Source organism: Sminthopsis crassicaudata, chromosome 1, assembly GCF_048593235.1.
Source record: "Sminthopsis crassicaudata isolate SCR6 chromosome 1, ASM4859323v1, whole genome shotgun sequence".
Classification (NCBI taxonomy): Eukaryota; Metazoa; Chordata; class Mammalia; order Dasyuromorphia; family Dasyuridae; genus Sminthopsis; species Sminthopsis crassicaudata.
The window spans coordinates 580863053-580877408 of NC_133617.1; the positions used below are offsets into that span (position 1 = coordinate 580863053).

Consider the following 14356-nt stretch of genomic DNA (forward strand, 5'->3'; position numbering starts at 1 on the left):
TTCTTGTGCAACAAGAAAGCTGTATAAATATGTACACATATATTGCATTTAAGATATACTTTAACATATATAAGATTGCCTGCCATCTAGGGGAGGGGGTGGAGGAAAGGAAGGGAAAAGTTGGAACAGAAGTGTTTGCAAGGATCAATTACCCATGCATATGTTCTGTCAATAAAAAGCTATAATTAAAAAAAAAAAAAAAAAAAGGAAGTTGACCATATTCTATAGGACTTATATTCATGGAAAGTCCTTTCCCATTCATCACATCAACATTTGCCTAATAAAGCATGCTCATATCTAGTAAGAATATCTGTTAGCAATCAATAAATATTTTAAGAATCTGCTATTTTAGTATAAAACTTCCCCACATACAGGCTATCATATATAGTCAAATTTGTTATTGTGGATTAATTATGAAATCCAATGATGGTTTCTGGGATCATTTCTTCCAAATTTTCTTATTACTATCAAAGATACCACTAACTTCCTAGTCCTCCAAGCCTGTAAATTCATTGTTATCCACAGACTCCTGATTCAACATACCCCATGTGTCCAATTTGTTGATTTGTCTTATTTCTAGCTTCACAATATTTCTCATATATGTCATGTTCTCTCCAGTTACATAACCACCACCTTGGTGGGCTCTCATAAATTCCCATTTGGACTACTGAAATGGTCTTCTGGTCAATCTCCTCGCCTCCCCAAGTACTTCCCGATCCTGATTTGTCTCCACTTAACCTTCAAAGTGATTTTCCTAAAGGGCAAATCTGACTACATTGCCCCCTGACCTAATCATTAAACTCTAGTAGCTAATAATGGAGTTATCTCAAAAATGCCCTGTTTTGTATTTAAAACTTTTACAATCTGGCCCTTCCTACTTTTCTAGTCTTCTTACACTGTTATGGGCCAGAACTATGAACTTTAAACAAAGGATTCTTACAAGGTACTAAGTCAGTGGAATTGATAGAGATAATGGTTATCTAATGGTTCAGAATGATTGATTTAATCCTACAATAAATAATGGTTTCCTACTGATATAATGATTGGTTTATATGCAGTATTGAGCATATAAGCTAGAAGCTTCAGGTAGGTTGATTCAGAGAGATTCAGAGGGCATCTGAGCTCAAGCTCTTGGAACCAAGGAGAGAGGTAGGCCTCTAAGAAAATTAGCCAAGCCCCAAGTGAAGAAGATAGGTCTTTGAAAGAGATAATAAAGGATTTAGACTTTAACCCCTGGCTACTTGTATGGTGATTACTGAACTGAAATGAAGGCTGCTTCCAGAAACCTCAAGGAAACCAAACCAGAGAACATTACATTACACTTTACCTCCTTCCACATATTTTATGATTTAGCAACACTAGCTTTCTTGTTGCTCTTCCCAGTTAGCATTTCATCTGCCAACTAGGTACCTTTTCATTACTAAATTCCATACTATGAATGTTCTCACTGCTACTTTTACCCAGATCCTTCAGGTCTCTGTTTAAATTCCCCCCTCTGCCAGAGGACTTTTGTTCCTACCCCATCTCCCATCTAGTGTCTGTCCTCTGAGATGATCTTACATTGACTTTTTCTATATCTTATATGTATTTAGTTGTAAAATTTTATTTTACAAATAAATGTAATAAAATATAAGTCACTCCACAAACCTTGAAACACTATGTAAATGCTAATTCTTTTTATTGTTATTATTGTTATACCTATCATATAGTAAGCATTTGATAAATGCTTACTGACTGACTAGTAGATTAGTGAAGGCTTACCTATGCAGTGGTGACATAGCAGTCACAGGCATTATAAGGACTCAATGTTGTAATCAGTCATTTGGGGGGAGAAAGATATGAGGGCAGTGATGGAGGGATAGAGAAGCCAAGATGAGTAATATGGACAATAGCATATTAACTATAATTTTGTATTATGTACACTAATGATTTCTTCCAATTTCTTCTTGCCAATCTGTTATTGCATGTTTTAAACAAATTAGAATAATGTCTTCAGCTTTTTCTTATGACTCAGCAAATGCCATCTGACTGGCACAACAGGACTGGCATTTTCTGTCTTGATAAATATGAAAGATATAAATTTCACTCACCATGGAAGCTTCTTCTGTTGTTGAATCTTGATGTGAAAATGAAAGTGGACCAGCACTTTTAGATTTGCAGCAAGATTCCTGTTTTTGTCTTTTCGACCTTGAAGGTTTTTCTGTTTTAATGAAAAATAAGATAATATAATAAGTATATAGAAGAGCTGAATTCCTCATTACCTGCTATAATGGAAATAAAAATACCACCACTGAACAAAGTCTGCGGATAATCATAAAATTTTTATCTTAATTAAGAATATTAGGCAAGTTTCCTTCAAAGCTCAGTTTAAGCTGATCTATGGGAGGTCTTTCCAGATTCTCTCAAATGCTAGGGTTTCCCTGCCCCACTCACCAAATTATCTTTTATTTTGTTTATATTTTGTGCATGTGCATATGCTTTCTCTCTTAATAGAATGTAACCTCCTTGAGAGAAGGGACTGTTTCATTTTTGTCTTTGTTCCCCAGCTACAGTTATTCTCTTTGGTCCCTTAGTGCAGTTCTAGTACATAGCAAGCATTTAATAAATGCTCGATTATTGGCTGACATATTAATTCAGATTAATTAGGTAAAGTCTATTCTAGAGCAATGGCCAGATTATATCATGGAATATATGTAAAGAAAAGATGTTAAATTACTTTCAAGTACACATAGAAAATAATGGCTAACAACATGTAGTCAGGTCCTTCAGTCCTACATTGTTATGAACTGTTATTCATCCTTCATTTTCAAAGACCAATGTCATGTGAATGATTCTCTGACTTGCCTATGAATTGAATTTAAGTGAAGCAGAGTTGAACAAAATCCTCAGCTTCACTCTCTTTTCCAGTCATCAAAGTTCAGTGCAGGACAAAAGCCAAATGACCAGGGATGGCCCAGGATGCAGCAGGTGACCATCCCTGATGTATAACCAAGCTCTGCGTGGTCCATGGGGACTACTTCAGCTGCCTTCATGGCCATTGGAACAAATGGTTCTCATCTACACATTACACCTGGAGGGAAGTCTTCATATCCTAGGGTAGACATCCCCCAACTTTTTGACAGATCTGTTGGTTATATCCAACCTGTTTTAGCTGATCTTCAGAGAGGTCACCAGAGTTTAGCTTGCACTTGCTGCAGCTTCTTGGAACCACAGTTGAGAGCTGAATGATGGTGGACGTGTAAGGTGAATAAGCAGACCTTTAAAGGGCACTGGCAAGCCTTCATCCCAAAGTTTTGATCTTCCCTGAACACCCCATACATATATATGATAAACACATGAAAATCTATATCTATACACACATATATGCCATAAATATATGTGCCATAAATCTTTTATTATTAAATTCATAAAGTGTGTTTAATTATATATGGGTATGGATTTAAATTTGTCTGATTTCTGATTTAGCTGCATCCAAGAAAGGTCAGTTAATCTCTTTCAACCTTAGTTTCTTCATTTGTAAAAGGGAGGTATTGAACTCTGTAACTTATAAAATCATATATATATATATTTATAAATTTATTTTTCTATTAAATTTTGGTATGTTGTTTCATAATTATTATTTTCTTTCACATAATTGTTTCTATAATTTGTTCTTTGAAACACTCCTTATTTAGGATTTCATTATTATATTCATGAGGTAGCTATTCAGCACAATGGAGAGAGTATTGAGCCTAAAATTAGGAAAAACTGAATTTAAATCTAATTTCAGATATTTACACATAATAAGTATTTAATAAGTGGTTGTTTTCTACCTTCCTTGTTATTTCTTTCCTTCCCTCCCTCCTCTTCTTCTTTGCTTCCTTCATTCTCTTTCTCCTTTCCTCCTTTCTTTTCTTGCTTCCTTCATTTCTTTCCTCCCTCTTTCCTTACTCCAACTAGCAAGTTTAAAATAATGGCATCTGAATCCTTTTCTTTTCTGTAGAGTTTAACATATTTACCTCATTAAGCCTTTCAGATGTATTTAACCAGAAGCGTATTTGAGTGTAAGACTCAAAAGTAAACTTCTCCCTTCTTCTCTAAATCACTCTCTGTCAGTAAAACTAATTGGTGAATTAGTCAAGTGCAGAGTCTAGACTGTGCTTCTGTATGGAAAGTTCATGAGCAGTATCACATACTTTCTCCCCTCTTCTAAGATCAGATCAGCCCACTGAAAAGCTACAATGGCAAGGCAGGAAAAGAGGTAGCCCAAAGTGGTGAAGGTGTCATAACCTGTGGTGTTTTCTACAGAAAATGAAAAATGAGATTGTTCTTAAATGTATGTGCACTTATAGGCTTATGAGATCCAGAGCTGGGAAGAACCTTGGAGGTAATTTTTTATAGAGGATTTTTACAGATTGATAAATTGAGGCCCCCCAAAATTAAGTGAACTTGTTGAAAATCTCAGAAGGCTTAAAGTGACATTGTGATATAAGTAACCCATACATTTTAAGAAAAAATGCTTCACAAAACATCTACACTTAAAACTCATACATATGCATTCAAAAACTTAAAATCTTTTTCGTTACTTTAAAGAAATAAGTTCGGGGAAGTTAGTTGGTACAGTGGATACAGCACTAGCTCTGAAGTCAGACACTTAACACTTCTTAAGTGTGTGACCCTGGGCAAGTCACTTAACCCCAATTGCCTCAGCCAAAAAAAGAAAAAGAAAAGCTTTGTAATCTTTGTCTATTATGATCTTTTAAAAACATTCTAGTTATTAGTGGTAACCACAAATGCCTGAAAAGCATCCCCAAATAAATCTTCAATCAACTTATAAGTATTTATTGAGCACTTACACCTGTGCTAAATAGTGGAGCATACAATTGAAAGAACAGCATCCTCAAGGAGCTTACATGCTAACACAGGCGACAACACATTCAAGTTGTTTCTGTGTGTGTATGAAATATTTCAGGTATTGTTTGCCTCAATTGCTACCTAGCCTTAATCACGTAATAAGTGCAGCCTTAGTCAAACTGAGATCTGTTGAAGATCTTAGCTTAAAAAGTCCAATTTCATCCAGACTTATCTCCAGTTGTTTTGATCTGGACCCAGATTGCTCTGGAGGAGAAAGGGAGGACAGGTGATCTTGCACGGCTCTCCCTCACTTGAATCCAAATTCACGTGTATATTATAGCATCACTTCTCCAAAATCATGGTCCATTTAGAGAATGAAGGACAAACAACAAACAGGATAGAATTATTAGGATTTCAATTTAACATAACACTAATGTAATATGTAATAATGTAATGAGCTGGAAATTCAACCAAATGTGGAAATGCTTATTTCCAAAAATAAACAAGTTTCTCACAACTAAATATAAGAAACACCTGTCTTTGATACAAACAAATAATATTACCATTTTAAAGAATGTAAACTCTGCTTCCCTAAGCCAGAGGTTCCTAACCTAGGCTTCACAGATTCCCAAAGAGTTTATAAAGATTTCATGAGGTCTGTGAACTTGCATGGGAAATATTATTTTCACTATCCTTAAATGAAATTTACATTTCTTCAAATATGAATGTAGGCAAGAAATATTTATTCTGAGACAGGGTTCATAGGTTTCACCAGACTGCCATATGGTTAAGGACCTCTGGCCTGAACAAGGATACATGCTCAGACACACACACACACACACACACACACACACACACACACACACACACACACACACATATATATATATATATATATATATATATATATATATATATATATATATATATATATATATATACATATACATGTTTATATGTGTATTCATGCATATTCAAAGATGTACACATATTTGTATCAATGTATATGCACACATATGGCAACATGGGTGTGAAAACCCTGTGTGTGTGTACATATATATAGTATATGTAAGAGAATAACAACATACCAGTGGCTTTATTGTGACAAATCTCTCTATTTTCGTTTTCACTCCAAGACTTCAGCAACTTCTTCATCTTTTCATCCTTTGCTCTATCTAGGGCACTCTTTTGATCCCCATCCTTTTGATTAGGGTTTGCACCATGTTGCAGCAGGAGCTCAGCAGCCTAAAAAAGTTTCTTAAGGTTCATCTTCATATATATGTTAGCAATAATAACTGCTATCATCACATCCAAAATTAGGTTTTGGAATTTTGGTCAATAAATTCTTCCTATATTTTGATGCCTATAATGATCCATTCTAGATCCATTTCCTTAACATGGCTTGTTTATGTGAAGCAACTAAACAGAAAGGATTTGAAAGCTTTTCAATTATTGCTCTAAATGCATTAAAAGGACTTGTGGCAAATGACAAGTGTTGTATTATGTAGACCTGAATATTGGTCACTTGTGAATTTGGAAAGTTATGCAATGATCAGTTCTTAGGAATAAAAACTGCAGTTCAACATTGGTTCAGAGCAGTTTTCTACATGGTATAATTTTAGAACTGTCTCTGCTGTGCAACCTACATCCCCAAAGATCTTTCCCTTCACCTGTATTCTCCTTTCCCTCTCATCCCAATACGGCCTGAAATTTCTAATGTCAGTCACTCTAGAATAGATAGCAAAGATGTATGAGTTTGATCACTAAGGCTGTCCCCAGGCAACAACAAATAATATTCAGAAAGTATGCTGAAATTTTAGGTAGAAGTGGTCAAGCAGTTAAAAACTGCCTTCAGCATCTTCCTCCTTTCCTTTTTAGCACCCTTTCTTGGCACTCTTTCCTTCAGGATTTCCAAACATTTACAAATTCCTGATTATCCAAATTATTCCATACTAATGTTACTTTCAGTTCTAATCTCACTGGATAGCACTCCATGCAAACAATTGAATTCTTTTCTTTTCTTTTAATCAAAAGATACCTATTCTATAGGTTCTAGCTAGCTTTCAACTAGCTAACATCCTAGAAACCAATCTGGCATATTAATAATTGATAAAGTACTAATGGTTAATAAGGAATGAATACATTTCTCTGCAATGTTTACTATCATCACTTGATAGGTTTACATGTCTAAGTTCAGCCCTCAATTATTTCCACTCCCAACATTTGCATGCAGTTAGAGTGTATTTCTACCAGCAGGATATTGGATGATACCCTATTTATGGTCCTGTGGTCTGAACAGTAAAACCACAATTTCCTGCAGGCATTGTTAGTTGAGAGAAAGATTAATATGTTTCTTTTCTAAATGAATAGTCTACTAAATATGCTACCCTTAAAAAAAAAAAAAAAACTTAAAATGAAACTTTTTCTTAAGATAGCTAAATACTTTTCAGTAGTCCTTTACTATGAACACTTGATGTACAAAAAATTAGAACACACTGTGTCAGAGTTGAGTCTAAACTCTGGGCCACTATCTCTGGCCACAGAGTTGGGGCCACTATCTATTTCCAAATCTAGGACAGCTAGGAATTAAATGGTCTTGAGACCCTCCATATCTTATGAAGATATGAAAGTAAGTTACTCCTGAGTGTGTCAATTTCCACTCCTTACTTCTACCATGCAAAAATAAAAATAATAAAGAATCCCTACCTCCTAAAACTATTAAGTAGGAAATTGTTTCTAGAAATCGCTATTTGTAACTGAAAGCACATTCCTTACAGAAACTATTATAAATGGTTGTTTAGTAAAAACAATGGTCCTTTCCCCACCCAGGTATTTGATGAATGAATTAGGCTTTTGGGGCTAGGGTGTAATCTTTTCTTTTCAAATTTTGCTTGATTTTGGAGTGATATAAAACGATTATGTGTATATATTATCTTTCTCTTTATAATTGTGCCCATAAATGGAGAGATAGGAAAAGTATGGAAGAAAGAAGTCAGAAGGAATTACAAATTATTTATTTATTTAAATCGATCTGCTTTTAAGGGGGGAAAAGACAGTTTAAATCAGCTAAAAGGCACCAACAGATAAGAAAAGTCTTCTATAAGGGCTTTTGATACCAAATTTCCCTGAAAATTTTCCAGGGTGATTTTGATTCAAAGTATAGAAATTAGGGCTAAAAAGCATTCTATGCAAGTAGAAAAATGGGATTATATTAAGTAGTGATTTGTGAATAAATACAAGAAGATAGCACTTTCTGCTTAGGTATCAATTATTTTATTCTTTTTTGTGAATCATCTTTCCAAATATTATATTAATTGATTTTTATACTGAAAAAATTTTAACAAAAAGTCAAACCTACCTTTTAGGTATAGTGTTTATTAGTAATTTACATATATTAGTCCTCTTAGCAACCAACTTGTGTATTAGGAAAATAGCTTGGAGTTAGAAAAATTTCAGTTCATACAAGTCATTTTCCAAAACAACCAATGTCTTTCCCCCACTCTCCAGAGCAAGCCATCTTGGGAAACATTTAAACAGAAAACTTATATAAAATCATTTTACAACCTTTCAGGGACATAAAAATTTTAGAATGCTTTTGGAACAATCATAATTATCCAAAGAGATTAAATCTTTACTGACAAGTGGTGATGGGAATATTTTAAATATGGGAGTCTTTCTGGATCCCTCAAATCATGAAATGTAGGCAATTATACATTTTACCTATTTATTAAAATAAGGCCTGTTTCTAACCTCCTTCCATTCCTTGTTTTGGAATTATTATCACACTTGTGTTGTAATAGTGACATGAAACAAATCAGGACTTTGGGATAGTTGTCAAATGTTTCTACAAATGAGAAATGGTCAGGCCATATTTTAAAGTAATGTAGTATTTTAAAGGAAAAGATAAAGATAACCATCCAACTTAGATGTCTAGTCTTTCCAATTCTAAAGGAGTCCATGCAAAGAATGATTTTTTTTTTAAATCAAAGAAATGCAGTGAAATATCTGCTATGCACATAGGATTGAGATAACCATTTCAGCCTATATGTTTCTCTCTTCCTTTCTTTTTTATTCCATTTTACTCCATTTCTTTCATTTCATTCTTTTCATTCATTTCACTTCATTTTCTTTTCATTCTCTCTCAGTGTCTTATCTTTTTGTTGTTGCTGTTCAGTCAGTTTTAGTCAAGTCTGACTCTTTGTAACTCCATTTGGGTTTTTTTGGTAATGACACTAGAGTAGTTGATCATTTCCTTCTCAAGCTTATTTTATAGATGCAGAACTGAGGCACACAAGATTGAGTGACTGTCTCAGGGCCACATATCTGATAAGTATCTGAGACCAGATCTGAACTCAGAAAGTTGTCTTCCTGATTTTAGACCAGGCACTCTCCACTACAATGTTCATCCTATCTTAGGAAAGAATAATAGAAAGGAGAGGAAGTAGATTAGAAATAGAAGTCAACAGTGATGGAAAAAAAAATACACAGGGTTTACAAAAGAAGAAAAAAGATGAAAGGGTAAAAAATATAAGTGAAAAGAAAGAAGAGTACCAATATTGATGCTATCACATGTGCCCCCCCCCCTTCTTTTTGGCTGGATCTCTGAGTTCTTTATTGTTGGGGAACATCTGGGATGGAAAAATCTTACACTTATTCATATCATTAGCTGTTAGGTCTTACTAAGTGCTAATGAGATAATGAGATATTAGGTTCTTACTAAGTGCTAAGTTGGTACTTAACAATTCTCTAGTTCAGGCCTTTACTGGGAGTTTTACTTGTTAATTTCTGGGGAAGAGCTTGCATGCTTAGGAGGAGCAAGTTCATTGGTTCAAGTAATTTTTCCCAGAAGCCCTTGCATTATCCCACGCCCATTCTCTGGGAGGATAAAAGAGGGAAGTCACTACTCTGGACCAGAGTTGACAGCAACTGTCTGGAGACAACGGCTCACTACAGGAAGAAGACTCTGTCTGAGAGATTTGAGTTGACACAGCAGATCTCCTCCCAGAGAGTGATCGGAAGTTTCTGGAGACAACAGCACGTTACAATTAGCTCCTTTGAATTTTTAGTCTTAAGAGATTTGACTGGGGGGAATGGGAAAGTTAAAAGTCTTGTTCATTGTCAAAGAACCAATACATATATTTGAATCAGAACTTGAATCTAGGCCTTTCAGACTCCAAGGTTGGCCCTGTAAACATATCTACCTTGGCTCTCAATATGTCTCTAGTACATAGGAAAATGTTTAAAAGAAAACCTTATGTATAGAAGTCTGGAACCTGTCTGCTAGTAACAGTTTATTTGTCCGGAATATAGATATGCTGAGTTCTTTAAAAAATCAGTTACTAAAGTTGAATCTAACTCAGTTCTAAGACAGCAGTTGCTCATTCTGAATGTGACAAGCTGTTGCATACTACAGTGGAAAATATAACATACTTCAGTGATGTATATATACATACATAAATGTGTATAGAATTACAGAGATTTTTAAATGATTAACTGGAGTAAAATGGGCACCAGGATTGTTCTACAATATGGGATAAATGTAAATCACTTGATCATGGGACAAGATGAGGATTTGATTACTAATTATGAATTAAGGAAGGGTCCTTCATGAAGAGGACCTAGAGTTTGAACTCATAAGAAAGATAAGATGAAAGGACATATTTCAGAACCATGATCAATTAAGCTTAAGGCCAAAAGTAATAAAAATTAAAGTTGCTATTGAGGAGTAGGACTGGTTAACTAGAGGAAGAGCTTATAAGAAATCACCTAGCAGACTGACTAGTTAGACTAGATGTAGAGAGTCACAGTCAGTGGGGAAACTCTGGGTGAGGTATAAGACCCTTCAGCCAGAGGGAAGATGCTAACAATATCTGATTTGGCTCCCCATCTCCCCTAAGGACTCTCGGCCTTCCTGGAAAGTCAGGAGGCAGTGACAACCTGTGTGGAGATTGAGGCAGAGTAATAGCAGGTGGAAGAGTGATACCAGGTGGCAAACTACATACAATAGCAAGTTGTTTATGCTCCTATGTGCTCAGTGTTGTTTTTGTTACATTATAAAAAGGGGAAAGTCCTTGAAATAAACAGACTCCATTTTTCCACCATCCTTGGGAGTCCCACCTTATCACTTCTCCACTAGGAAGGTATATTTAAACACCCTGGTGTGAGGGCTTTAGAAAGCAACGGTCCATTTTGTCACCCCAACTTGGGGGCTCTAGAAAGCAGGACTCAATATTTTAATCACTCCAACTTGGGGGCTCTAGAAACAGCTAGGCATTATGCTTAGAGAGGTTTTTACCAAGCATGGGATGGAAGATTCAACTTAACACTGAAAACATCTGCTTAACACAAAAGTTGCATTCATCAAAAACTTTTTGGACAATTCCTGAGTCAGAAAAAGTACACAGACAATTCCAGAGTTATGAAGTTATTCCCAGCACATAGGCTTTCCACACTCATGGACCTATTTAACAGATTTTTCTAATCATATACCTACTCTCCCCATAGAAACACTATACTGTCAAAATGTCTTACAGGTTTATGTATTGAATAGGTTTGCATAATTTTGTTATATGATTGGTAATTGATAATTTTATTGTCATAAAATGGTAATTGTATTATATAAATAATTGTTGGAACACTTTGGTGGTTTAGTGGATAGAGTGCTAGGTCTGGAGTCAGAAAGACTCATCTTCCTGAGTTCAAATCTAGCATCAAACATTTAATAACTGTGTGACCTTGGGCATTTAACCCTGTGTTTGCTTCAGTTTCCTCATCTGTAAAATGAGCTGGAGAAGTAAATGGCAAACCACTTTGGTCCTGCCCAGGAATCCCCAAATGTTATTAGAAAGATTCAAACACAAGTGAAAACAACTGAACAACAATAATTATTGCTACGTAAATTATAACTTTAGAAATTACCATGTCATGAAACTTAAATGATGGTGAATAGAAGGTATGACTTTAGGATCCTGAGAGAGTTTAAATGTGACTCTTAAGATGATGACTCTTTTCTGGAAACTAGACTTCCTAGGGTGAGGGTAGGTTAGTATGAGCAAATCAGCCCAAAGCATATGTGTGCATACACCCTTGATGAGAGAGAAGTGTGAGGTAACACGTGTATTTGTAACTACACATATAAACAAAACATTTCACAGGATTTTTTTTCCTTGAAGTAAGAATTATGTTGTAGATAGGGTAAGAGGACAGAGAGGAGCACCAAAGAAAATATACCTATATCCCCATTTTAACAAATTCATAGACTTTTGTAACTAGAAGGAATTAAAAGGATCATCTAGTACAGGTACAATCCTTTTTTATGGGAAGAAAGTTAGAAAGGAAAAGTTAAATAACATAAATTTATAGAACCCAGTTTACTCCTTTTTATATTAGCCATGTCTTGCTATAATATGCTAATGTTAATTTTCAGCTCTTAGTTTCTTCCAGGGGCAGGGGAGAAATGGGAGAAGTATAACGAGTCTCATTTTATCTTGGTTGACATTTTCACAGCAATAACACTTAATTACCATTATTTCATCATCTATAATGAGTCTTTTTTTTTAACCATCTCTTAATTCCTTTAACCAAATAACCTTATGATTTCACCAATGCTTTCTTAATTTATATAACTCAAAGAAAAAAAGTACTTTACATGAGTAAAGAGGGCAACCTCAAACATTAAGCCATGCTCCAGCATAATTTTTTAATCTTCAACTATGATCTTTTATTTTTATAACTCTGCAAATTACAAATTTTGCATCATTCCTGCTTGTAGTACAATGCTTTTCACAGTCTAAAATTGTGTGAAGGCCTTTATGTTATCCTGATACTTTAAATAGAGGTCCCTGGGCATTTTTTAAAAGAAGAATTGAGGATACTGTGAGTTAATGGTCAAAAGAATTCCTTTTCTCTTCACATTCCAGTTAGTGGTTAGTCATGCAACCAGCTTTACTAAGCCAAGATCTTTTTTTTTCTATCAGCTTTTGAACGACCTATTTCTATAAATGTACACCCCAGCCTTCCAAACAAAAACATTAATTTCTAGCTAACAGATTTTTAGAATCCATATTTGGAATCTGTTTTCATTGAATCATCTTAGATCCTTTCAGGAATTCTCTCCTGCTGCACTGTTACCACAGCTGTGATGAATGAAAACAAAGGGAAAAAAAGCAATAACAACAATAAAAACAAAAGAAACAAGCAACTCCTATTGGTCTTCATTTCATCAAAACCTTAAACCCACCAAGGAATTCTGATAAATAGCACCATGGGTTTTATTCATTTCATCCTTATCTGCACAGCAACTAATAATTTTAAAGAAGTTAACAATGAATTTAATAGAAATGTAACCTTCTGTGACTTGTATTTTAATGTCTATGTTGACTTTGGGTTTCTTGGTTTTTCTTTGACATAGAATGTGCTTTATGCTATGCAGAACAAATAGGAAAGTCATTCTTATTAAAATTCAGTACTCATTAAATCCTTACACAAATTCTAATATTCATTTATCATTTCAAATAAATTTCCATGTTCAGTATTTTAAGAATGCAGTTTAGGTCTTAGTTAAAAATAACTTCAATTTCCCCTCCCATTTTCCTAGAGGAAAAAAATATATAAAAATGCAAAAATAGCGTGTGACATACCTTTAAATGATTGCCTGAAACTGCATTATGTATGGGCAAAAGCCCATCCAGACTTTCACTATTAACATTAGCACCAGCTTTCAATAACTCCACCATTATTTCATTAAATCCCTTATTAGCTGCCTCATGAAGTGCTGTCCATCCTAGCAAAACCAAAGGAAATAAGCTTTAACATCATATCATAACAGCAGGAATCACTGCTTAAAAATCCACACTCATATCATATCCTTGTTACAATTCTCTTTTTATCAATGAAATGAATCTGGGAATTTTGTGAATATGTGAAACATGAAAATGTTTGCTTTAAAGAAATATATACCTCTCTTGTCAGAAAAAAAACATTGATTTCATTGAAAGCATATATGTATACAAATACAAGTATAAATATGGTACATACATATATATGTGAATGTATGCGTGTATATATTCCAAAGTTTTACCCCCCCCCTCCACTTTCAAACTCCAAACAAAGAATCACTAAATTGGGTATGTCCTTGTGACTCACCAATACCAATAAACAAGTCTATTCTCCTAAGATGTCAAAGAAATAGAGAAAAGACCCATACATATAAAAATACTTATATCAGTTTTATTTGTTGTAGATGAGAGCTGGAAACTAAGAGGGTGGGAAATGGGGAATGGCTGAACATAACAGATGAATGTAATGGAATATTATTTCAATACAAGAAAGAAAAAAGTGGATGGTTTCAAACAACCCAAAAAATCTTGTTCTGGGAGAACAAGGAGAACAATTCAGAAGATAAAAAAAAATTATAAAGAAAAAGTCATTGAAAAAACGAAGAACTTTAATCAAAACATCAAACAGCTACTATTCCAAAGGCATGATGATAAAGCAGACATGCTAGAGTGATATACACACCATC

At 34.5% G+C, this 14356-nt stretch overlaps 1 protein-coding gene across 1 annotated transcript in view; it reads right to left on the bottom strand.

Annotated features, from left to right (window-relative positions):
• ANKRD31 (ankyrin repeat domain 31) overlaps positions 1-14356 on the bottom strand; it is a 327325-nt gene that overhangs the window by 54811 nt on the left and 258158 nt on the right. Inside the window, 3 exon segments of the mRNA XM_074282287.1 lie at positions 2091-2200; positions 5922-6078; positions 13473-13615. Coding sequence (XP_074138388.1) covers positions 2091-2200; positions 5922-6078; positions 13473-13615 — 410 coding nt within the window.